This window comes from Cyanistes caeruleus, chromosome 16 (genome assembly GCF_971803275.1).
Source record: "Cyanistes caeruleus chromosome 16, bCyaCae1.hap1.1, whole genome shotgun sequence".
Classification (NCBI taxonomy): Eukaryota; Metazoa; Chordata; class Aves; order Passeriformes; family Paridae; genus Cyanistes; species Cyanistes caeruleus.
The window spans coordinates 6,466,370-6,492,292 of record NC_141716.1 but is presented as its reverse complement, the minus strand read 5'-3'; the positions used below and the strand labels follow the sequence as shown (position 1 = coordinate 6,492,292).

At 45.9% G+C, this 25,923-nt stretch overlaps 1 protein-coding gene across 26 annotated transcripts; it reads left to right on the top strand.

Annotated features, from left to right (window-relative positions):
- Positions 1-6,136: 6,136 nt before the first annotated feature.
- LOC111938100 (uncharacterized) lies at positions 6,137-24,798 on the top strand. Of its 26 annotated transcripts, none has more exons than XM_086852628.1 (10): positions 6,137-6,526; positions 6,671-6,961; positions 9,268-9,451; positions 19,041-19,221; positions 20,881-21,083; positions 21,184-21,243; positions 21,436-21,786; positions 22,509-22,584; positions 23,001-23,087; positions 23,795-24,798. In XM_086852628.1, the coding sequence occupies exons 5-10, from the start codon at positions 20,909-20,911 to the stop codon at positions 24,240-24,242; spliced, it is 1,197 nt and encodes a 398-aa protein (XP_086708754.1). In that variant the 5' UTR covers positions 6,137-6,526; positions 6,671-6,961; positions 9,268-9,451; positions 19,041-19,221; positions 20,881-20,908; the 3' UTR covers positions 24,243-24,798. The 26 variants fall into 26 exon arrangements, with proteins under 26 accessions (XP_086708754.1, XP_086708748.1, XP_086708750.1 ...); XM_086852633.1 differs by having other exon boundaries at positions 6,145-6,526; positions 6,671-7,629; positions 9,208-9,451; positions 20,896-21,083; XM_086852625.1 differs by adding an exon at positions 7,390-7,556 and having other exon boundaries at positions 6,145-6,961; positions 9,208-9,451; positions 20,896-21,083.
- Positions 24,799-25,923: the final 1,125 nt, after the last annotated feature.

Sequence of the window (25,923 nt, the reverse complement as noted above, 5' to 3'; positions counted from 1 at the left end):
CTTGGTTGTTAGGTGTTGCTATGTTTCCTGGTGCTCCTGTTTGCCATGGAGCTATTTGCTCGTCTCCAAAGTGATCCCGGGCACGCTGCTTTTGTGGAAGGCAGAACAGCTCAAGAGAAAAACGTGCTTGAAATTACCCGTTCTGGGGAAATGCAATCACAGGGAATTTTCTTCTAGAAACCACATGTGAGCAAAGATGGAGCCTGAATTAGGGATCTGCTGTTGTGGGGGTCCCTTACACTGACACAAAGCTCTCTGTGCCTCTCCAGAGGGTCGTCACCCCACAGGAACGTGTCCCTTCAGGAATCTCCTGCCAGGGCAGTGAGGGGATTTGACATCACAGCTGCATGGCTGGGAAAAACATCCAGGCAAATTCTCCTTTTCTGGCCAGGAAAGCCAGGGTGTCTGCCTGCTGTATTCCATGAGTAGGAAATCAATTGCTGAGGGATTTCTGCTGGGAGATTTGTGCTTTATGAAATTCATGCCGCGGGCAGAGGAGGACTGGGGAGCTGGAAACGATAGCGCTGTCTTCCTCCCCTCTGCTGCTTTAATTGTTTGTAATGATTTAATAAGCAGGACTATTCTTCCCTGCAGCAAACACAGGCATGTGGCATTTTATTACCTTTATTAGGGCCTCTGTTTCAAATTTCTTTGCTGTGTTTCCATCTTTGCAGTCTTGGTCCCAAGGTTGGGGAAGCTGGTGTGAAAACTCGACTTTGTGCTGTCAATGTTGTGAGTGTTGAGCGAGCACCAAATCTGTGCAACTATATGGGAAGGAAATAATAAGGGAAAAGTGACATAATTTAAACAAGGAAATGCTCTTGGCACTTGATGTGCACAAATGCACAGCAGGAGAGGAAGAGCAGAGCAGGTACAAGCTCACAGTACTTGCAGAAGAATGAATGGAAGTAACTTCTTGTTTAGGCTGGAAATTAGGAGAAAATTTGGACCAATGCAGCAGGGTGTTGAAGTGGAGCAGCTGTCTCGTGACAAGAGACAGATGGAGAAGTGAAACCCCAAATTAAGGGCTTTTAATGTGGAGTTTTTTGGATGTTGGCGTCTTTAGAAACAGATCTTGCGAATCCCATGGGTGATGCAGGCGGCTTCCCAAGGGAGCATCCCTGTCCCCATGCCAGGGAGCTGCTGCTCTGGTCCCACAGGATGGTTTGGGTTGTACCTGATGGTTCAGCAGAGCTTGGGGAAATGCCTCAATGTTTTTTGGATTTGAATGGCATTTGGGCCAAATCAAATTTCTCCTCTGTGGGATGAAGTCTTGAGCTCTGATGGGTTTCACTTGAACATTTCTTTAATCTATCCCCCAGCCCAAAACCCCCCAGCAGATCCCCTGCTCCTCCCACTCTGTGTCTCCCACAGCTATGATCCTTGGAGCTTTTCTCTGAAACTAAAATAACTGGAAATTGACTGGATTTTGTCACCTCTTGGCAGCAAAATTGTCTCTTGTTGTGCAGCTCAGGGGGAAAGAAACTTCTTCCTCCCTTCAGTTTGCTGCAACCAAGTGTTTTGTTCCTCTTGGTGAAGAACTGGGAAGAAACGCTTCTTTTTAAACTGAGGGAGCCAAATTCAATTCCCTTATAATTTTGAACAAAATAACCAAGTTATTTCTGTTGAAAGTAACTCCAAAATTTTTAAGAGATCTTTTAAGAAAATATCTCTCTTGGTGACTGATTCCAAGTGGGTATGGGAAGAAACTCTTTGCCTTGAACCATTCAAAGCAGTAATTTCTTCACAAAGACTAGAAGCAATTACATTTTCTGGGTGGAAAAAATAAAATAAAATATAAAAAAGTAGTAGTGGACCAAAGGAGCTTAAAGCCAATCTCCATGGGCTGCCAATGACTGAATTAAATGCACAGGGCTCCTATCAGCTGTGCCAGACAAAACGTTGTTTTTGGCTTATTGGGGGTTTTGTCAGAAATCTTTGTAGCACCAATAGTTCATGGACTTATCTCCTGCTGGCTTCAGCCATTCCTGCTGTCCATCATATCTTGCTATTATAAGGCAGCTCTTTTCATTATGTTGTCTTTTAATTCAGATATCTGAACCTTTTTCCACTTCTAGTCCCAGTTTTCAGTAGGACAAACATTTTCTTATCTGGGAGTGTATTCAGTGGTGGCCACACAAGTGAAGGCAAGGAGCTGGCAGGTGATAATTTATGAAACTTCCTATAATGGGAAAAACTCAGCATTCAATTTCCATCTCCTTAGAAATCTCTATTTTTATTTCTTCTCCTGTCTCTTGTGCTCTTTGTGAATGGTCTGAGTTTAGTGCTTGGAAATGCAATTATATGAATCCAAATTATTTTGAGACAGAATAATCTTGTACATAAAACCAAATAAATTTAACTTTCCAATATTAGGGCAGTTTGACATCCAGGCTTGGGGACCTGGCAGTAGTTAGTGCCTGGCCAATCACCCAACACAGAGTTCATCTGATTTAGGTGAAATTTCATTCACTGGAGACAAAGTAAAATTGCCTCTTTCTTACTCAGCACTAAAAATCCATCTGAAGCTGGTTGCCAAGACTTGCTGCAAGTGCTGAATGATGGGATAAAGCCCTGCAATGGCACCATGAAATGGGAGAGCTGGACAGAAATATCAAAGAATGGCATTTCCAAGCATTTTCAGGCGCTGATGTTCTGCTGCTGGCTTGGTGCTGTCCAAGGGGCTGATTGGAATGGTTTTAGAGGAAATAAGCTGGGCAGTAAAATGCACCTCAGGCAGAAAATGCATCTCTGGTCTCTGCAAGTGCCTTTATCTCCCTTCATGCTCCTCAGCACTGAAATCCTGCAAGGACTGAGTGAATCTGAGGCTTTGGGAATGCCCAATAGTGAGAGATTTTGGTGAGATTTGACTCAGGAGATGGAAGCAGCAGCAGAAGGTGCTGTAATCTTCATCCTTGTGTTCTCCTGCATGCTGATGCCTTGTGAAGGAGGCAGGGATTCCATAAAGAACCTTCTGTATCTCCTGTTGAAAATTCTTTAATTTCTTAGAGTTTCAGGCATGTGTTGTGTGGCTGTGCTGCACCCCAGGGCCAGGCTCTGCCTCTCTTTGCTCTGGCTGCTGCTTCCAAGCTGTCCTCTGTGATTTTGATTTGCAAACCACCTCTCTGACCAGCTTCCACTTTGCTTTAAAAATTCAGCACCATGTTGGTGGCTGAACAAGTCCCAGAGCTGGGGAGAAGGATTTGAGATGCAATTTGCATCACAGAATTGTTACAGCGGGGAAAATGTCGCATCCCTCCTGTGCCTGGAGCTGCTAATCTTGTTCCAAACCTTGAAAACCTCTTCAGCTTTTCTCATTATACCTAAATTTGATTTCTGCTTTGATTTCACACCTCTTTCATGCAGTTTTTCTCCTCTGTCCTTGGCTAGAATTGTCAGGCCTGAGAAATTTTGTCGAGCCTTGGGACAGTTCCCATCATCTATCCCTGCTCCTAATGTTGCTTCGAATTATCTTGGGAATGTGAGCATGAGGGAAACTGGGGGGACTTTAGTGAGAGGAAAAGTGAGGCACAGAGGCTGAAGTGCAAATGCAGAGTCTGGGTCACCACAGCCTGCAGTGTTGTGGGGATTTGGGCCATGCAAACAGATATTTATTCTCTGGGAATGGCTGATTCCTTCTGTGTGTCTCCTCCTGAAATTGCTGTGCACCAGGGCTGGTGCTGGAGCTGCAGCAGCACAAAGTTGCCAGGGAGCCGTGTGGGAGCCAGTGGGAATCATTTCTTTGCTGCTTTTGATGAAAAGTTGTGACATGAATCTCAGTGTCAAGGAGGTGCCACGTTCATGCTGCTGCAGTGCCCACACATTGTGTCTGGAGACAGCTCAGGAGAAAATGAAGAAAAGCCAGGATGAAATCCCATGTGCTACTGAACTCTATCAGAAACTGCTTGCAGTGAAGTCTGTGAAGTGACTGGGGAGAGCTGGATAGAAGGGACAGCTCTGAGAAGTGTGTGGTACATCAATGACATCCTTGCAGTGATCTTTACACACAGACGAAAAAGTATCAGTTTGCATGGCCTGAATCTGTGGGTCTGGAAATTCTGCGTGTTGCACAAGCTGTGCTGAGCTCATCTGGCTCTGAAATGTCATCTCTGTACCTTAGCCAGGAAGAGTATCAGAGTTCTGAAGAGATTAATAAAAATCAGTCATAACCCAGAAGCAAACCTTGGCAATAGACATGTGTGGCAGGTGAGGAGACAAAGCTTTCATTATTGTCCTGGGAGAATGAATTCAGTAATAAAAAATTCCTGTCTCTTGGCATTAAAATACTTTAGTTTCAGCTCTGCCCCAGCCCATCAATGTCCCTGTGTGGTTGGGGGTAGGTTCTCCCCCTGTAGCTCTCTGCAGGTTGGTGCTAATTAAAGATGTTCTGGCAGGTTCCAATGTTTTGGTGCCCGAGCAGGGAGTGCAGAACAGGGATTACAAGTGCTGACATTTGCTGTGCTAGAAAGTCCAAGGGATAAATTTGTGCCAATTAATGTCTCACCTTGAACTAGGAGGAACAATTGATGTTGTGCTTGTAGCAGAGTGTGGTGACAGAAGGGGTTTCCAAAGGAAATCTTGGTGCATGTGGGCCAGAGGCCCCTGTGCTGAGGCTCCCTCCAGGCTGGCTCCAGCCCCTCAGGGTGCCCAGGAAGCAGGCTGCCCGCAGCCCAGTGCAGCCTCCTTAGCCCTGGGGCTAGCCAGGGAAGAGCCATGGATGAGGCTGAGCCCTGCTCCCATGTGGGATGCCATGGGACAGGGCCCACTGGGATTTGCCCCTCCAGCTACCAAGTGTGTGCAGAGAAACTGCAAGGAGAGGGTGAGCTCTGTCAGTGGGACCCCCTGTGCACAGGGAGCCCACTCCTGGGGTGGCTGTGCCAGCTCCCGCAGGGACATCCAGCCCTGGGAACCTGGAGCGAGTGGAAAGCACAACTTTGCAAATGTGCCCGAAGAAAATGCAAAGAGAACTGGGGTGTGAAAAATAAAGAATGTTTATTTGTAGAAGAAAAGGAACAAGAATGAACTACACAACATATTTACATTGTAAGAATATTTGTAACAACAACAACAACAAACTATAGAACCTATTTACCTAAGAACATATCTAATTAAACTATATGGAACATATTTACAGAACACTACAGCAAACTCTAAAACTTCGATCTGAACACAACTGTAAAACATATATACAGATGGGTGGCATCTCTGCCCGGGATGTGCCTCAGTCCTGGAAGGAAAACAAGTAGCACGGTCAGTGCAGTCAGGCATGGAGGGGTGTTCCATGTGCTGCCAGGATGGGACACTGGCACAGTGGGACTCTGCTGCCAGAAGTGAGCCTGGCTGGGGCTGGGGGCTGTGGCCCAAGCACTGGAACAGGGCTTGTGTGGCCCAAAGCAAGCTCAGGCCAGGCCAGGGATGGCCACCAGAATCCACTGCATGGGGTAGCGTGTCCCTGAGCAGGGAGTGCCCAGCCCAGCCCCAGCCTGGCAGCAGGGGACCTACTCTGCCTGTGGGGAGCACCTGCCTGTTCTGCTTCTGGCATCGGTCTTCATCCCAACACCATGTCCTCCTCCTCGTCTTCTATATCAATTTCCATGTCCTCAATATCATCATTCATTTCCACTTCCATTTCTTCTTCCGTCTCATCCACATCTATGTCCATCTCTTCATCTCCAATGTTCTCTTCATCCACCTCCATTCTCTCTTCACTATTAATTGGTGTATCAACCTCCATCTCCTCCTCTCTCTCTGTGACAGTCTGCAGAGGTAGCAAAATCTCCCAGTGGGGTCCCTTTCCCACACTATCCCACAGAGCTCCAGCCCAGCCAGGCAGCTGCGGGGTGTCCACCTCCGTGGAATAGTACCATACCTTCTTTGGAGAAAATGCAGACATTGTGCAAGGATGGATAGCAAAATGAACACGATGGGGAGCTTTAGGGACTGCTGGGGGAATCAGGGAGCAGGAGATAACAAGGTGGCAGGGGTAGGTTTGGAGCACTGTGAAGAGCGTCCTGACACAACGAGCCAAGGGTTGTGTTGTGGCCGTTGCTGGATGCTGGAAGTTCTAGCTGGAGCGTGCACTGTGACATCACTGCCAGGAGCCCAGGCCCAGGCTGAAGTGGACAACGGAGATCCTAGAATGATGGAATCCTTGGGTGCTTGGGCTTGGAAGGGACCCTAAAGACCATCTTGTTCCAAGCTGAGCAATCTTCCCCCAGAACAGGTTGCTCAGAGCCCTGCTCCCAGCTGGCCTTGGATGTTGCCAAGGATGGAGCATCCCCAGCCTCTGTGCACAGCCTGGGCCAGTGCCCCAGCAGCCGGAGTGGAAAAGAGCAGCTTCATTAGATCCAACTTCAATCTCACTCCTGCAGTTGAAAGCCTTCTCCTCTCTGTGCCCATCTTACCTAGAGCTGCAGGGAGGCCTCCCCAGCCCCTTCTCTTTCCAGGCTGAGCATCCCCAGCCCCACATGGACAGCACTCAGATCCGTGGGGGTCAAGGCTAAAGGGTAGCAAATGGCATCAGGAAGTGAGAGATGGAAGCTTTTGGAGATGGAAGGTTTACCTCTAAATGTAGAAAATAAAGAAAAGTGGAGGGGAAAATGGTGGGACTCTGGCTCTGTTCTAACTGGGGAATATTTTCTTTTCTTCTTTTCTGTCGTGCTGCCCCAAGTTTTGTTGTTTGAAAGGAGGTTTGGCAAAATATCCATTGTCTTCTCCATTGGTGAAACACTGAGCAAAGTCTGGGCAAGCTGATGATGCAGAGCAAAACCTGCAAGTATCTCCTGGTGATCCTGATCCTGTGAGCAAAGACAGCCAGTGCTTTTTGGGGCTGCAACAGCTGAGAGTGTGGCAGTGGTTTTTATATTCTTTTTGGAGTCCTGAAAACATTGTTCCCAAAACAATCTTTCTCTCCTGTCTTCTGTCATAAACTGTGGAACAGAGAACATGGAAAGGAGCAGAGGTTTGTTTAAATTGGCTTCTTTATTTTTAAGTCTTAAAATAGTGTCAGCTTGATGCATGATACTTTAGAAATTGGATTAGTAGCACCTATTTCATCCCAGCAGAGAGGTGGGATTTAAGACTTCCAACAACAGAAGTACTGGATGTGTAAGAGCTCAGTTTTCCACCCGTCACAGCCTGGTATCTCACTGTACTATTTTAAGCAGCCTCAGCCAGATACATTAAAATACTGCTCCAAACAACAACAGAATGAAAATGTTCCACCAAATGGGGAAAAATAAGAAAAGTGGGCGGCAGCCCTTTCTGAAGAGCTCGTGTTGATTTTGCAAAGTCAGATGCAAACAAGTTTTGCCATATTTCTTTCCTAGAAAAATGTAGATATTTAATAGAAATCTATCTCTGAGGCTGCTAAATTTGGTATGATTTTAGATCTGGGAAGAATAGACCAGGTTGCAGAGAAGCTGTCTCACCCTTGGAAGGGTTCAATGCCAGGTTGGATGGGGCTTGGAGCAAGCTGGTCTAGGGGAAGGTGTCCTGAGTGTGCTGAGAGCTGGAACAAGAGGAGCTTTAAGGTCCCTTCCAAGCCAACACATCCTGTGAGTCCATGAAGAGAAACTCTGAGTTTTCCTGAGATGCTGCCTTTGCAAGGGGAAGTCACAAATACCCCAGGTAGTTTGAAATGCCCTGAGCAGAACCCAGATGTGCTTTCTCATAGGTGAGGAGGGATTTTCACTCGTGTTTTATGGGGGATTTTCACAGGGCAGTGCAAGAGCAGCTGAATGTGTTTGACAGGCAAAGAGGGCCAGTGTGGCAGCACTTAATTCAATGGAACTTTTCCTTCTGTATAACCTGAGGCACTCTGGGGTTCTTGAACCCAGCAGCTGGGCAAGATAATCATTGTAATAAGTGATAAATTAACCTGTTCCACTCTCCTTTGCATGGGTGTGATGAGCTTTAAGTAAACCAGTGAGCACTTGCCAAAAGCTTGTTCTTTGCCAGGGAGGAGGGAGAAAAATATTGCTTGCGGTAGATAAAGTAACTCTGCTTCCCCAGGAAGAGGAACAGAGACAATTAAAGATGTGAGTGCTGCATGGAATAATTTGCACAAGGATATATCTTGGCTGCTGTTCAGGAAGCAATAGACCACGCTACTCCTGACATTTATTTTTCTGGATTTCTGACACATGATACAAGAAACTCTTGATTAAAAAAACCAAAACACCTCGTGGGCAGGGAATGAAAGGTGGGGAGGCATTTTTTCCTTTCTTTAGGCTGCCTCTTTCTTTTGTTCCCTTCAGAGATCTCACTTCATTTCTGCTGTTGTTTGGAGCACGTGCTTACCTCCCTCCTGATCCCCTGGGCTTGTTTAGGCTCTGGGTGTCATGGACACTATTAACTGTGGGGTTTTTTTTCTCCTCCATCTACCTCTGTTTCTTCAAGTGCTTTACCTTCATTTACCTGTTGGAGTGATGGATTTTTCTCACCTTTTATTAGTGCTTTATTAGTGCTTTTTCTGTATTTCCTTCATTCTGTAAAACCAACTTTTCACTTGCCCTGTGGCTTAGATGCCACAGTTATGGGAGCATTTTTTTCTTTCGCTACTGCTCATCTGAGCTTTCACAGGAAGCTGAGAGCTCTTTTGGGTTTAACTTGACTCATTTCAGTGCCTTCCTTGATGCTGCCTGTGCACTTGGGTACTTTAAGGGAATAAAATCTTGGTGCAGAGATCACAGTTGTGAAATGATGGCTCTTTTGGAGAGGACAAGAATGCTGTCATCAGTCTTTTCAAGGATAAATTGATCACCTTGTTTAGGCTCGGATCAGCACAGAGGTGACTGTTGCAGGTACCCAGGTTTGGAGGGAAAGGTGCAGCTCCCAGGGCTGTGTTTGTGTGGGGCTGTAGGGTTTGTGTTGGGTCCCTGGAGCACTGGGAACACCTCACTGTGAGATACACATCAGGAAATGGGTGTACAAAGGGCCTGAAATGTGACCAGCTTTGGTGAAGGTTTCCATAGGAAAAAATATTTTTACTGGGATTTTGGACAATTTGAGACTCCTTCTCATATCCTTTGCCTGATGAACGTTCCCCCTGTGCAAGAGTGTGGGGAATCCTGAGCTCACAAGATGGAAATCCCTGGTAAATTTGCTTTGGTTTTGTTTTTTTTTCTATTTTTCAATGCTGTCATCCCAGCAGGAGTCAAGAGTAAGAGAATATGTGCGACCTGCCTGTCTTTGACTTTGTGACAGGAACGATGCCATGGGGAAGCTGGTCAGAGGAGCATCACTGCTCTGTCCTCAATTTTCCAGCACAACTGAGGATGATTTAAAAACCGAGGCACAGCCAAGACCTTTCCTCCTCCTGTGCTCATCAAGCAATCACCGCTCATCACCCCTCTGCTTCAAACACCTCATTTGCATCTGGCTGACCTTGACTCCCCTCCGTGGATGGGAAGATGAAGAGGTGGAAGTGTAAAAGATTGGAATTTTATGGGTGAGTTGTGAAATAGTGGTTGGTGCAGGCTGGTTTTATGGAAACATCGAGTGCTGTGCCATGGAGGATGAGAGTAAATGGATTAAACAGGAGATGAAAAGAGGAAGGCACCTGGTTTGCTATTGTTGAAGAAAATGTGGAAAGAAAATACATGTAAGAAATATGTCAGGGATGGTCATTAAGTGCACTGCAGGTTCAGGGCTCTCTTAATAATTGGCCATGTAGTGAATACTAGAAATGGCTTAAAAAGCCCTTAAGTGACTGAGGACTTTTAGTGAATGGTTGGGGGGAAACAAAGGAATACTGATTCTGGCAGAACTTTTATTCTAATTTAAGCATGAGCCTCTTCCTGAGATAACAGCTGCTTCGAATAAACTGAAATATCTTCTCCATTAGCTCTGGCAGGAGCTGGATAAAACTCTCATTCAGGTAAACTTTAATCCAACATATATCTGTAGAATAATAAATTTAATGGGAACCATCAACCTGTTGTATGAGTAAAGATGGTGCTTAGGGCAAGAAGAAAGAGTAATTAGTAGTAGAAAAACTATGAATTATAGTGGGGTAATTATGATTTATGCTGGCTTAGGGGGAATACTTAACTAAGCTAAGATAAAAGTCTACCTTCATTGCAGACTAAGCTTTATAATAGAATTCTACTAGAGCAAATTTAGTAGTCCTGGGTTCCAAACAGACATTTAGATACATGTTTACCTCTGGTTTGAGAAAGCTCAGAGCTTGAGCAGCATTTTATGGCTTTGGTCTTGACCCCTGGGCAATAAATGCTCCTGTAAAATTAATGCCAAAGTTATAGCTTCCACAAATTTCTAAGAGTTCCAATGGAGAAAGGTTCACCTGGACTTTGGGGACAGTTTCTCAGAGCAGAACATTTCAAATGTTATTAAACTGCATTCAAACTCCCTTTTACTGGGGAATAAATTTCATACCCCAGTCTATCAGTCTGACACATTCTTTGAGAAGAGACAAACTTTACAAGCCACTTTAAAAATAATTTCACAGGTCTGCAGCTCTGAGAACATTAATAAAATTAAATGGCTTTTCACCCTGCAGTAGCCAATAATTATGATTGTCTGCAGGCAGACTAATGAAGCCAGCTGTTAGCAAGGTAATGAGAGTTTAAACTAGCCCTCTGCTCCACAGACACATCCCTTTTCTGTCCCTGATCATCCTGCACCCAGTGCTTCCCAGAGAAGTTTGGTGTTGCTTGATGTTCAGGTTAAAACTGCTGTGTTTTGTAAAAGTGGTGATGCATTTCTCTGAGGCGGTGCTTCACGTGGGCTGGGGTCACATCACAAAGTCCAGTTTCTGCAGGAGCTGGGGAGTGTGGAGAGGTTTGATAGCACAGAATGGGAAAACTGGAATGGAGAGATTCTTCTTTAGTGTGTCCCTCAGTGGCAGACAGCGTTAGTTATTGACAAACCTTTGGTTCAAAGATAAAATGTTGCTTCTTTACCTCTAATCTTGGTTGCTTGCAATACAGTTTTCCCTGGCAGTTAAGATACTGTTTTTCTGTTTCTTTCAGTAGTCTGTCATTTCAGGTGACCTTTAAAGGTCCCTTCCAGCCCAAAGTATTCTATAATTCTTTAGATACATGATGAGTAGCAACATGTATTTTACCCTCATTATCCATGATATTACATCATGTCTGGCCTTTTGGGGTTCTTTCTCCTCCAGGTCCTTGTGACTCTGCTCACTCCTATATGTTCTTAATTTTTTCTATTACTTATATAACATTTTCAATTCTGCCACCCATGTTTTGACCAAGTTTTCTGTGACTCACTGCACCAGACATCAGGTCAGGCCAAAGAAGACCATTAGGAAGTATCCAGCTGTATTTCCTCTTCTTCCCTCTGTGAAAACAACATGCTGCTGTTTTGAGCACTTTGGCTTTCTGAGCTCCCTTACGTGTCTTGATCCTTTTCTTGGCAACTAGAGAGATATCAGGATTAAATCCTACCTCAGCTCTGTGGTATGGCTTTTGAAGAGCCCCAGTCATCCTCTCCTACTCATCTCATTCCAGCCTTGATAGAAATATTAGGCCTTCATGGATCGTTGTTCAACTTTGTGCATTCTGGCACTGCTTTTCAATGAAAGTTTTTGAGTATTTGAAAGATTTCCTGGTGTGGGAATGACAATCCTCAATCCTAATGCTTGATGGGGATGCAGTTGCCTGAGTTGTGAAGCCTCCTGAAAAACATGGTTTGTTCTTTTTTCCTTGACTTTTCCTTGAGTGTTTTTATCAACAGATTACGAGGTTTTGGGATGTCTTTTCAAAGGGAATTTTAATGAAACTCCTGTCTGGCATTTCAGAGGGGAACAGTGGTTTGCTTTTTTTTCACCAGCACCTGCTTACAATCCAATTAGCTATCTGCCTTTAATTAACCATAATATATTCCAAGAGAGCAGAATGACAACGGAACAAAATCAAGTGGTGACATCTCTATGACTGAACCTGGACTTCCCCTTTCCCAGGTGCAGGATTTTGAGCAGCCCTGTAACCCTTTCCTGTCCACTTTGAGCTCTGCCATGCAGCACCTTGGATTTCTGGGGAAGGAAAAGCATCCAGTGCCTCAGCTCCAGGTTCAGACTTGTACAGTCACCTGCAAATCAAAAGGCCAGTGGGTATTTCTGCCTGTGGTTCATGTGCCTGGGATTTGCACCATGGAACTTTGATTTTGAAAGTTTGGGCAGCCTGGCTGCTCAGGGATGGATCTGTCTGTCTTGAGCATCTCTGGGCTCTCTCTTCAACTTAAGGGGCTTAAATCTGTTCTTTTCTCACCTCTTTATCTGCAGGTTTCTTGGTGGAGGCTTTTGTAAACAGGAGAGTATGGCAGGAATGCTGGAAGGAAACAGTTATATGCAGGGTCTGGCTTTAGGTAGTTGATTCATCCCTTACCTGCTGGGACTTCAAATTCTTTAAACTCCACAGGTTATCTCCTGTTACCAATATGGGACTGAGACAACTCTGAGCTTCTTCCTGTGTTAGCAGAATAAACCATTACACTTCTAAACTGTGCACATCAGTGCTAACCCAAGGCTTCACCCCACTCATTACAAACATGAGGGGATGGTTGCTTATACTGCTCATCTCTGTCGCTGGAAGAGAGGCATTCAAAGAATTGGGTGCCCCATAAGATTCTGGTTGTGAGCTTTCCTCAAAAACGTGGTGAGATGAGGTGTGTAGGACTCATTTCTTCAGAAGTGCAGGAGAAACCACTGAAGGCTCCCCCTAAAGGGCCTCCTTACCCAGCAATCTGACACAGATTTCCTTCTGAAGAGCTTTGTAATTTGTCCTTATTATGTTCTATGTGTGATTTAATGAAAGGCTCTTTCTCTACTGTAATTGAGCTCTTAATCTCATCTGAAAAGCAGAGCACAATCCCTTCAGAGATGGTGTTTGAGTAACAGCCTGTTTGTGTTTCCTCTGCCGTGGTGTTGCTCATGTCTTTATTTAAGAGCAGAAAATAAACAGATTTCTCTGAGTCAAAAATGCATCCATTATGCCACACAGAGAAGTTTGAATAGAAAACTTTTCCACTGCCCAACTGAGCAAGCAAGATCTTCCCTGCTTCTGCAAAGAATATGAAGAAGTGAGTTTTCCTTAGTGAGCACCTGAGGCCTCATGCAGGTGATGCTCAGCAAGTGGCACATGGGCATGGTGACTGTCAGCAAAACAATTGGCTCTGGGCAGGTAAAAGTTGGCAGGAGATAAGAGTGGAAAGTGAAAACAACAGGATGCTGAATGGGTCATGTTTTATTTCACCATGCACAGCAGATATCCTAATTTAAAGTTGTGCTGTCTTCCCAGATTCTGCCTCTCTCCATTTTGATCCTGCCCTTCCACCCATCCTGTAAAGATCTCCATTACTGGAGTAATTGGAATGATTGGATTAGCCTTCGATGTGATGAACAGTGGATTTTTGTAGTCAACATGCCAATTTAAAGTGCCACAATTAAAAGATCAATTTCTTCTTTCCTGGAGAAGAAATTAATGAAAAACCTTTTTATGGACTGAGTGTACAAAGCTAAAGAGGTAGAAGATGGAAATGAGATTGTCTTCTGAGGGGAGTAAATTTGTCAATTTAGCAAACTAGAGAGAATTTGCTTTCACCTTTGAAGTAGTTAGGTACCAAAATGATGCCACTTTGAGTAGGCAGGGCTGGGATGGGAATTGCTCCCATTTTTGGGAGGTTTTGACAAATCTATTCACACAAGAGCCCATTTGCCTGTGCCAGCCCTGGAAGCAGGGCCTGGAGAGAGACAGCTGGTCAAGGACAATTTCTCTGCCTGATTTTACAGCATGTTTGACAGAGCTTTCCGTTCTCTTTGCATCCCTGTGGATGGTGTCCTGGATGAGACCACCCTGCCACGTGCTGCCTGTGTGGTGGCACCGAGGTGGCCTTGCAGGAGACACCCGGGCCTGCAAGGCCTCTGTGCCCTCAGCCAAAGCTCTGACAGGTTAGAGGGAAATTAATGAGCTATTCAGCAGCATCAAAGGCTCTGTGAGAAATAATTAGTGCAGTGGCCACATGAGGTGAAATCAGAGGGTTTCATGCTTTTGGCAGAGGATCAGGCTCTGCTGCAGAAACTCTCATTTAGAGTGGCATCAGGGAGAGAGGTGAGGTCCCACCAGGCTTCTTGTCCAAAATCAGCCCAAAACACATTCCCTCCTAATGCAAATAACTTCCTTTTGATGCCTTCTGCCAGAAAGAGAAAAAATTGTGAGGGGGAACACCAGCCCTGAAATGCTGAGGAAAAAGAGCTCTGTTGTGCAGGGATGCCATGGCGGGGGCTGGCAGCAGTGTGTGCCAACCAGAGAGTCCCTTCTGCAACTGCTAACGTGCTCCTGATTTCATTTCATTAATTAGCAGCGGGGGAGAATCTGGAATCAGAGCTGTGCTGCTCGAGTAACAGGAAACAAGACGTTCTCTCGGTGCTGGGGCTGCTCTCAGGTACTCGTGGCTGTCTCAGAGGAGGAGCAGGAGCAGCTGGAGGCACCCTGCCAGCTCAACACTCAGATTTGCTGCCCCCAAGCACCGACCTCACGTCCCTGCAGCACTTTTCCATCCAGGAATGGTGTGGAAAAGGGTGCCAAGCCCCTGGCGATGTGATGAGATGAATTTTCCACATCAGCCCTTTCGTGCTGGGTTATTTCCTCCTGTTGTGAGATGATGTGCTGGGATCCCTTGCAGCAGGGATTGTTACTAAGTGACACATTATGGTTTTTTTCTGCTTTTTGGCTGTGATTTTGTGACACTAAAGCTTGTGCTTTATTGAAAAAAATGTGGTCAGTCCTGCCACTTTTTCAGGAGCTGCTCAGATACCTAAAGTTAAGCAGGTTGATATTTCCCAGGTACCTTCAGCTGTAATTGCAATGTTAAATACTTTCTTCCCTTTCTGTCTCATGGGAACGATCTATTGTTTGATTTCTGGTACCTCCTTAGTTTGGTTAATTCCCCTTCATGTCCCCTTGAATACTAAAAAGAGGCTAAATACTTGAGAGAAACAGAAAAAGGATTGGGGATATTAAAAAGCCATAATGTATTGCTGCTCTCCCTCAATTAAGGTTCCTTTCCTTTTTCTGGGTGATCTTTTCACCCCCTTTTTTTTTTTTCATTCACTGTGCTGCTGCTGTCTTACTGCCAAGCTCACAAAGGAACCCCAATAAATCAGCCAGCCAAGCAGATAGGGAAACAGATGTAAATCACAAATGTTTGATAAATACAGAGAGCTTGGAAAATAAAAGGGTTTTCAAAATGGTTGGAAACTGCTATGGTGAAAAGAAAGGGGATTTGGGACTGGATTACAAAGGGGATTCTTCTTTTTCTGAAGAGAAATAAAATACCTTGGTATCTAAAAAATGTATTACTTAATTCAGGGCAATTATAGAGGAGGAATAAGAACTTGCATTAGGGAAATGGGAAACTCCTACAGCCAGTGGACTCTCTGCAGAGCCCATTGCAAAGCTGTGCCCGGTGCATTTAGGCTCTGATTTTCTCATTTTTTTCTTGTCTCTGTCACATGAGGAATAACAGGGAAGAGCTCGAACCCAGGAAGGCATTTAACAAGTGTGGTAGGTAGGACTTGCTGCCCCTCATGGTGGCTTTCCTCCCCATGTCTGTGTAACTGAGCTTCTTTCTGGCCTGTTAGAAAAGAGACATTAATTAAAAAGCAGTTAACTCTAGCCTCATTAGTGCAGATTGTACTTCACTGTTCCCTGGAACGCAGGCAGAGGTGGGACTTGTACTTGTTTCATTAAAAATGCAGAATGCCACCGGGTGGACGCTCTCGGGTACAGACAGTGCCTTATGCTCCAGAGTTTGTCCTCATGGAATGAGAAACTGTCCCCCAGATCCATCCTAATGACTCCATCAGCCACCCCAGACAGGGCTGGTTACAAGGGACAGGGTCTCTGTCCATCACTTGCCCTGGCAGTGCTGATCCCTCCTGGCGATGCCTTCCCCTTCTCCCAGCAGCATGGAAGGGATGCAGAGCTGGTCTCAGGGAAGCACAAGGATTGAGGGTTCCTGTGTCATTTCATTATGTTGGTAAAAATTAATGAACCATGTAGCTCTTGTTTCTCAATTATTGAACTCTGGCTGCTTTCTGGAAATGGGAAGGATGTGGAGCTGCTGGAGGCAGTCCAGAGGAGGCCATGAAGATGCTCAGGGGGCTGGAGCAGCTCTGATCTGGAGGCAGGCAGAGAGAGCTGGGACTGTTTGGCTTGGAGAAGACAAAGCTCCAGGGAGACCTTTGAGCTCCTTCCAATGCCTAAAAGTGCCTGAGGAGACCTGGAAAGGGGCTTTGGACAAGGGTCTGGAGTGACAGAACAAGGGGAATGGGTTCAACTTGCAAGAGGGCAGGTTTAGATGGTTATTGGGAAGAAATTCTTTGTGAGGGTGGTAATGCCCTGGTACAGGCTACTCCATCCCTGGAGGTGTTCCAGGCCAGTTGGGCAGGCTTGGAGCAACCTGGGATAGTGGAAGGCAGGGTGGTTGGAATGAGATGGTCATTGAGTTCCTTTCTAGCCCAAACCATTCTAGGATTCTATAACTGGGCTGCTGGACCAAGCCAAAAGAAGAGCTACATGGCCGAGGTTAAGTGAAAAAGGGGATTAAAAGCACCTGTGTTTGCACTTTAAATCCCTTCAAACATTAGTTAAGATTGTTCGGATAAAGACCCAGATAGTGCTCAAACAGCTGCTGAATCTGTTCCCTGGGTGAGTCTCTGGGTAAGATCACGAAAGAACCTTTGTTCTCTTCAGCTGTGGCTGAAATCTAAATCTCAGAGAGGGTGACGTGCTGCCACCGTGGCCCGCAGTGTGGGACTTGTGTTCGAAAAAATGAGAGATGCAGAGGAGAGGTTCCTGAATACAGTAACTCTACCTACACCCAGAACTGAGCCATCTGCCCAGGGATTTCATATTTACCAACTGGGAGGGAAATCTAATCAGGGCTTGCTAATTTTCATGAAGTCAAACACCTGAGGTTCACTTTAGACTTGCATTTTCATGGAATAATTCAACACAAACCCTGTATATTTATACATAGGCACTTGACTTTTCTGTTGTTTGATGAGACTACAATTTGTCTTCCTCCTGTGGTTCCTGAAATTCTTCCTCTCCTGCGGTTTGCAGTTGAATTACCAACCTCTACCCCAGGAATATTCATCTGTTATATTTTGGATATTGTTGTTCTTCAATGGAAAGCAAACAATGCTAGTTTAAGCCAGCTCTCTTCCCAGGCAGATTTTATTGGAGCCAAGTCCTGTCTCTAACTAGAATCCAATCTCATCTCCATTGTTGTGTATCTCTATTATTTTTCTCCTTGTCATTGCTTTTCCATTTCTTATTACTATGCAGCTCTCAGTCTTGAGCAACATCATTCAGAACTCCACAGAAGTCACATACTGCTGCTTTTCTGTTCATATCTGCTTGTTACCTAATCCCAACAAGCTCTCTATTCAACATCTGCTTTTACCTGGGATGACAGGTGCATTTTTAGCTATAAATATTGCAAATCAGGGATATAGGATCTTTCTTATTCTGTGAATCTGATCAAAGTCCTTTTCTAATGTGTCACTGAATATCTGAATTCTCCCTTTCTCCCAACAACCTCCAGTGCTGTTTTTGGCTAAGATAAACCAGACAGTGCTGTTTTGGAATTGCTCCCTATCTGTTTTTCCATCTCACCCAGTGGCTGGGGTAGGATGGCTGGTTGGGTTGTGCAGACAACCCTCTGCACCTTCCCCTGCTGGTGTCCTGCCTGGCTCATGGCAGGCTGGATGGCACATGGGATCCATCCTTTGCCATGCCATGTGGTCCTCCATGCAGTAGGGATAAAAAGCCCAGCATTAGGGAACCCCAGCTGCTGCAGCTGTGATATTTTTGGCAGAAACACAGAGCTGTGCATGGCCAGCTTGATGTCTGCACTGGTGTGAGCACCAGGCCTGACCTGCTGAGCCCAGTGCCAAGATCAGTGCTCACCCTGGCTGGGACATTGAGGCAAGGAGCTTTGCAAGAATCTTTTGGCTTGGAAAAGCTCTCTAAGTTTATGGAGTCCAACCATTCCCCCAGCACTGCCAAGCTCACCAGTAAACCATGTCTGCAGCTGCCCCATCCCCACTTCTTTCAAATCCCTCCAGACATGGTAATTCCAGTGCCCTGGACAGCCTGTGCCAGTGCTGGACAACCCTTTTGGTGAAGAAATTTTCCTTATATCCCATCTAATCCTCCACTGGTACAAATTGAGGCAGTTTCCTCTTTTCCTGTTGGTTGTTACCTGGGAGAAGACTGTGCACACACACTGAGGGACAGAGGGCCACGTGGCATGGGAATTCTCTTTGACACCTCAAGCAGAAACCCATGTGGATGATCCTTTTTTTTTTTTTGCACAGCAGGTAAAAACTGAAGCAGTGAGATATATCTTAACCAGGGAGAAATCTGGAGGTGGGGGGAGAAAGATGCTTTGAAAGGGGATAAAACTTGCTGCCAGGCTTTGCTCTGTGAGCAATTCCAATTTCTTTCTCTCTGTTTTGTTTTTTTTTTTTTTCTCTTTCTTTTGGTGCTGTGTTATTCCTCCGTGGGCAGGAGGCTGCAGGCATTTCAATTTTCTTCAAGTCCTTGTTTCAAAAAGGGCCCAAAATATGTTCTCTTCACAGAGGCAGTAAACAGCAAGTGCACAATGCAGCTTCTCTAAGCCTCTCTTCTCCTGTCTCAGGGAGAAAGGAATTCTCCAAGCCCTAGAGCCTGACTCACTCGCTGTGTGAGCATGAATTAACCAGGAATGTTCGAGAATTATTCCTGAATAATTCATGAACCTGAATTAATCATGCATTTTCATGAATTATTCATGAATAACTCATGGAAATGCAAGGTTTATTCATGCTCCAAAAAACCCAAGGCTTTTTCTCTTCTCTTCTGCTCTTTCTCCCTGTAAGAAACAGACCTGAAACAAGCTAAGGAAAAAAAAATAATATATGTATATGGGAAAATAACAGGAATAATAATAATGCTGAAACAAAACAACCAGGAAAAAAGGAAGCAAAAGCTCTTTTTTTTTCTTTGCAGTGGGGACAGCAGGTGGGAGCTTTCCAAGCCAGACAAAGGAGACCTGACAAGGAACTGTGGTGAAGGGACAAGCCCAAGGCAAGGAAGTGTCCGGTCGCCTCCTCTCCTGGAACAGGCAGCAGAGACCTGGAGAGACAGGAGACATCTTGCAAGACTCAACACCTGGAGCAGTGCTAACCAGGCAAGGAGCAGCTCTGTTGCTATCAGGATTGTGATCTTTTTTTCTCTCTCTGTTTGTGTGTTCATGTAGTTTTGTTGTGTTCATAAGGGTAAATGAACAACTGGTTTGGGGAAGGAAGGTCAGTGTGTTTTCCTTAAATGTTAAAGGAAAACCCCACCAGAGAGCTGTTTGGGCTGGGGTTGTTTGCTGTTTGGAATGCAGAGCTCTGTTTCTGAGGGGGAGAGGGCTCAGCTATGCATTTATCCCATTTTGTGCTCTGTAGCCTTCCCTGTGTTTTTGAGAGGGCTGGGGCAGCTGCCTGCTGCAGGGAGGGGATGTGGGGAGCACACAGATAATTTGTATGTGGTGCTTCCTGATAAAATCAATGCCAGGGTGTGTATCAGTCAGGAGAAAAGGGTTGGAGAAAACCAGGTGTGAGACTGTGCCAGCAGGGCAGAGCAGCAGGTTTGGGGAGAGTTATGGTTCCTGTAAGGAGCTTTGCTGCAGCTGATGGTGGTGGAGGTGGGAAAGGACAAAGTTTTCCAGGGTGAACTTGAATCTTCCAGGTGAGAGGAATCAAACCCAAGCAGGACTTTACTGGGGGTGTGGAGACAAAACAAGAAACTGGAATAAATTGGGTCCTAGCTGCCTTTCCTGTCACCTTGTCTCTGGTCCAGCTCTCCTTTGCCTGCCCCAGCTCCCTCCCATCTTCTTTGGACACCGTGGCCATTCTCCACCTGGTGTCCAGCACATGGGCTCAGCCCTGTTCCCAGAACCCCTCTGCCAAATCCTGCTGCTGAGCAAAGCAGGCAGGACTGGGGTGATGCTCTGCCAGGACCCTTAGGAGCTGGAAAGAAACCCCTCCTGAGCTCAGCAGCCCTCAGCTCCTCAGTTGCTCCTCTGGCATGGGAGGTTTTGGAAATCACCACCAGCCTGGCTCTCCAGTTTCTCCAGTGATTGAAGTCTGCAGCTCCAGGAGCAGAAAGACATCTCAGTGGGCAGAGAAGTGGGTCAGGACTTAGGATACAGCTCCTTGCAGCTTTGTTGCTTTACTGCCTTACACATATCTAGCACTGGTCTGTGCCTCAGTTTCCCTATGGGTGAAATGAAGGGAATTTTCTGTTCTCCTTATCAGAACATTTTGATGTTTACTGGGGAAAATAATTGTGCAGGCAAAGGAATGATCATTTCCTGGAATACTTCTGGGTTTTTTTGAGTCTCTTCTCTGCACTGCCTTGATATCACAGAGACAGCCCTGCACTGGAGCAAACTGCTGTAGATCCACTGAAGTGATTTGAGCTGTGCTGGTTCACAGGGGCAGAGGAACCAGCCTGTGTCTGCTCAGTGGCTTGTTCAGCATCTGCTCAAAGTGTCTGCTGTGAGGGCTGGCCCTGCCTGATCCCAGGTGAGAGCTGGCATGGCCATCACTGCCAAGGATGCTTGGATGCACTGAAGGCATGTGGGGCTGTGCTCAGTCAGACCCAAGGCAGCCTCCCAGCAAAGGGCTTTAGGGTGAGGCAAGCTCAGAAGGGTGGGAATGGGAACAGAGAAATAACTGGTAGAGGAAATGCAGGGCCAAGTATTTTATATCTTCAGGTTGTGCTGCCCCAGGTAAAGCACTGCTTGTGGACACTCCAACCACCGGAGAGCCCAAACCCCTGCGGTGACATTCCCATACAGTTCCCTCTGCTCCAGGTGGGCAGCCCTGATGTCAGCCAAGCTCTATGTGCTCATCAGCTGGCCTGACGGCAGCCGGGTCATCAACATGGAGAACATCAAGGAGCCCCGCAAGCCCTTCCACCTCTACACGGTGGGGGAGCAGGTCCTGGCCCGCTGCCCCGGCTTCAGTGGGCTGTACTGGGGTGTGGTGGAAGGCATAAGTGGTAAGTGACACCCCCCCTGGCCTGGGTTTGCAATCTGGGGCTGCTCAGGGGCAACCTTCCAAGAAGGAGTTTAGTGCTGAAAGATCTTCTCTTCCCACAGAGCATAAAGATATTTTGGAGAAGAAGCTGCTGGAAGATCGGCAGCTCCTGGAGAAGTTAAGTGAGTTAGGGCTTTTGAGCACTGCAACTTTCTATCTCCATGGGGCTTTTTGGGTGGGAGGATGCTGAGCATGTTTTAGTCCCATCATAAATTTCACATCACTGCAATTGGTGTACAAAGCATTGGGTGGGAGTGGAAGATACACAACCTTGCTGCCCCACTGCACATCATGAGTATTTCCCTTCATTTCAGAAGAGGAACCAGCTGTCCACAACATGATGCCATCCCCACCAAAAAAATCCAGGAAAACCTTTCCAAAATGGACCCCAGGGAATGCATCCAGGAAATACCCCAGTGACAAGACCTATCCTGCAAAGCCACTGCTGAGGGTGGCTGAGGCCAGCCTGCCTCATGATGCCAGCAGCTCCTCCATCCTCAAGGACAGACGTGTCCTGGGAAGCGTGGCAGGAAGCCCTCGCTTGCTGGCAACTCCCTCCCAGCCAGCCAGTGCCTTCACACCTCCGTCCACCTTCATCACCATGGCCCTGCCAGGGCAAGGAGCTTCCCAGAGTGAAGAGGACAGGGCTGGTCTGGGTGCCAGAGGTAAGCTTGGGTTCTGGCTCTGCTGCCTGGTCCTGAGTGTCAGGGTGGGATGGGGACTTGCAGAGCAGCCAGAAAACCTCTGCTTTGTTCTGGGGCTTTATGAGCTTTGTCTCAGGGCTACAGAGGTTAGAGATAACATTTTCTGGTCCTTCCCACCTGGGAGATCTCCTCCAGGAGGGCTGTCTGAAGGGTGATGCCTGTGTGTAGTATATGGTCTCTGCTCTGTCAGGCACCAGCTATGTCTCCTGGGCTAGCAGTTCCCTTCCCCAAGCCAAAAGACAGTCTGAATGAATGAATGCTTGCCTGAATAATTGAAATTCCCAAAAGCTCTGTATCTCCATTAGTCAAACCATCTCAGATTTGCCTATTTCCCTATTTTTCCACCCACTACTACACCCATTAAATGTACTTATGAAAATATGCTATTGTCTTATTTACCTGCTGACTAACAGCAGCATCCAGAAACACATTGACTCTGCTTGCCTTGCTCCCACCAGATCTTTTGCAATGAGAACATAAGCCCTTGAGATGCCACCTTCTTCAAATAACAAATCCCCATTGATCAGTCCTGGAGAGCCTGCTTGGATCACTGTTTATGCAAATGGAATAATGTGTTGCCATGCAATCTAGCTGGGGTGCTTAGATAATCTGTTCTGGAGACAGAGGGATTCAGGACCTTTCCAACAGCTGATTCTTCAGCTTGTCTCTCACCCCTGCTGCAGATTATGTTGCCCTTCCAATGAAGAGGAAGTCAGATGGCATCTTGTCCCCGTGCCAGCAGCAGATCTGTATGAAAAGGTAACACCTGAAAGCACAGCAAGGACACCACACATATCGATTTCTGTCCACTCTGTCTCCATTTTCTGGCAGTGCTTGCTTTGAGTAGATGCTCATAGAGGTTAAACCCAAAGCTCAGAAGATAATATGAGTTTGTGTGGGCACATAGAGCAGAGAAATGAGCCTGTGCTCTGAAGTCCTGATTCCATGGTGAGTCAGTGGGAGGTCCCCCATATCTGTGTGCCAGGGCGATGAGCAGGAATTTGTCCACATGAAGAACCCCTCATCTTCTCTCTTAATCTATTTTATTCTTGTTGCAAATGAAACCAGAATTGACTTTGCTTTGATAATTCCAGATAATTCTCCTCAGGAATGAATATGAACATGAGCACAAAGCTGTTTGTGGCAGTGCTGTTTAACTTGCTTGTTTCTTCCAGCCGTGAAGAGCGAAAGATTGATGCTTTGCAAGAGACCGATGGCTTTGAGAGGGTTCACAGAAATTTTGGTCCTGTTGAGATGGAAAGGTAATTAGCAAAAGAAGGCTCTTGTTCCTAACTGCGTTTTACTCCTCACTACAAGACTGAGCAGTGAGATCACAGATGGGTGGCGAAGTGGGGCAGTTTTAAACTCCAAAGTTGCTGAGTGTCTTTACAGTCGAGCCAGGTGTTTCTGATTGTAGGGCTTGGATTTAGAGAAGCAAGAAGGCTCTAAAATAGTGCAGAAACTGCAAAGCTCTTGCCTATAACAATCAAAACATGGTTGTGTGTTCCTTGTTTTATTGTTCATTGCTTTGATGACCAGTATCCAGTGATAAAGTGATGCTAGGGACAGTTTTCTCCCAAAGAAATGGGTGTCAAAAAAATTCAAGTTATGGTTCTTGTATTGTCATTTCCCACAAGTCTGTTGTTTAATACCACAAATATGTGTGTTCTGGGACTTGCAAGACAGGCTTTTTGTCTTTCCTTACAACTGAGAAGAAAATTGAGCGTCAAAGTCTCCATGCATGCATGTCAAGAGGGAGATGAGGGTTAAACTGAACATTCTTGAGCACTGAAAAGTGCTCTTCTGCCTTATTCCTCACCCAGGAGTAGCTGGAAGGGCTGATACTCTGTCAGAGAAGTTGTCCTGCCCTGCTTGAAGAAGGTGTCTAATCACTGCTTGGGTGGAGGAGCAACATCCATAGTGAGGACACAGTCTTCCTGCCTTTACACAAGCAAATTTAATTTTTCAGGGCAGAGAAGATAGATCAGCTGGAGAGGATGGTGTTGGACCTCCAACAAGATGTCCTCTCTCTGAAGAAGAAGGTGCAGAGGCTGGAATCCCTGTCCTTCCAGGAGGAGCCCCACCGACAGCCGTGTGAGGTGGTGGAGCTCTTCAATGGCTACACCAAGGAGCAGCTCAAAGAGACCATCAGGTTTGACCAGAAAATCAGCACAGCCTGCAAGACCCTGCTCTACAAACTCTTCACCTCTGACTACATCCAGAGCCACTCCATCACGGGGCGCAGGGGCAACACTTTCCGGGAGGCGAAGCCAATGATGGACGAACGCTGCATCAAAATCATCAGGGTGCTGCTGAAGCAGAAGTTTGGGGATCACCTCAGTGACACCGTGATCACAGAGAAGATCCAGAATGTGCAGAAAGCCCTGAGGCAGAAGTTTAAAACAGAATGTCTCTGAGGTGTGGGGGATTTGGTGTCTCCTCCTGCCATTCCTGCGTGTGTCCCTGAGCAGCCTTCCCAGGAAAGATGAGCTGAGCAGCTGCTGCTCAGTAGATTTCCCCCAAGGAGCCTACTCAAGTGAACCATGTGCTAGACACAGCTCAAACACTGCCAAACCTCTGCCTGCATTAACTGAGCAGGAATCTGGCCTAACTTGGCTAAGTTTTTGCACTCTACAAGTTCCTTCACATCCAGACTGTGTGCAAACCTCACTGTGGGTGCATGGAATCACCTCTGTGACTCTGATGATGTGCTCAAAGGCTTCAGGGCTCCATTTGAGTCTAAGAATGGGTCAGGAGGGTAGCCCTGTTCCACACTGCAGAAATGTTGGCTTTGGGATGGGGAATCCAGCTGCACACAGTCTGTCACCCAATGTGGCTTCTCTCTCTCTGCCTCTGGTTGCCTCCTTCTGCCTGTGGGACAATATTTACTCTTTTCTCACATTGAATGTTTTATTTTCAGCAGTAACAGAAAGGCAGACTCATTAAAATGACACCTTAAAAAATTCAGAAAAAGATAAGTTGATTTTTTTCCGTCTATTTTAATGTAGCCATATGGAAGAGTTGTCTTCCCTAACAAAAGCCTGCTGAACGAGAGAAGGGGTCACCCGTGGAAGTTACATTAATTTTACTACCAAGATTATTTCCATGTAGGAGAAATCCCTTACATTTTTCTGACATAAGAGAGAGGGATGGAGGACAAAATATGGCCCAACTTTGCTTCAAAGATATACATGTTGTGGACACTGTCACCATTATTTAAATACAGCATTATTGTCCTAGATAAGAAATGCCAAGTAAACCAGACACTTTGCTGAGGGACTATAGAGAAGGTCTAGAAAGATACATCTTCTCCTAAATAATTCAGAGCTGGAGTGTGGGTGGGTTAAAATTGTTCTAAGCATTAAAAGAATGAGCTGCTGACACCAGTCCAGCACTTAACAGAAGTGCTGCAAAATACCAAACATTCCCTTTTACAGAGGCTTCTCAGACAAGAAATTGGTTTTCTCAACTTCATTTTTTAATTATTGAGCAAAAGAAATACCATTGGGTTTGCATTAATCAAAAGATTTGGTTTAATTTATATGTTGTATTGTGTTTTCGAGTATTTAATTTCCTCATAGTTACATGAGAAATAATAATGCAAAATAATTGTATTGGAGAAACAAGGAGCTGTTTTGAAAGGGAAAAAGAAAAAAAAGAAATGAGTTATTCTCAGAATTTTCTTCCACCTTCAGCCTTTTTTGAGCTTTTCCATTAAAGTAGGGTTAATTCTGTGATGCATTTTAGTTTTGGAAGGAGATAGGCATGCCAATGTTTCTGGCACTATTTTCATCAGATGTCTCTAACAGTCATGTCAAATTGAAGTAACAACTAAAGACATTCCTTCTCTTTTCCCAATGCAAATGCTTTTCCTAACTAATGTGCAAACACACTGTTGATTTCTCCTTCGTAGGGACCTTGACCTGAGCAGCAGCTGGAGCAGGTCTGCTGCTGTCACTTAGAGCCAAGAGTGCAGCCAGTCCTGGAAAACACACTGAAACTGATCAGAACTGCCCCAAAACCTCCTCAGTGCAGAAACACACCTTGAAATACACCAGCCCTGCCAGAAAGATGAGGCCTTCCCACCACAGGCCTTAG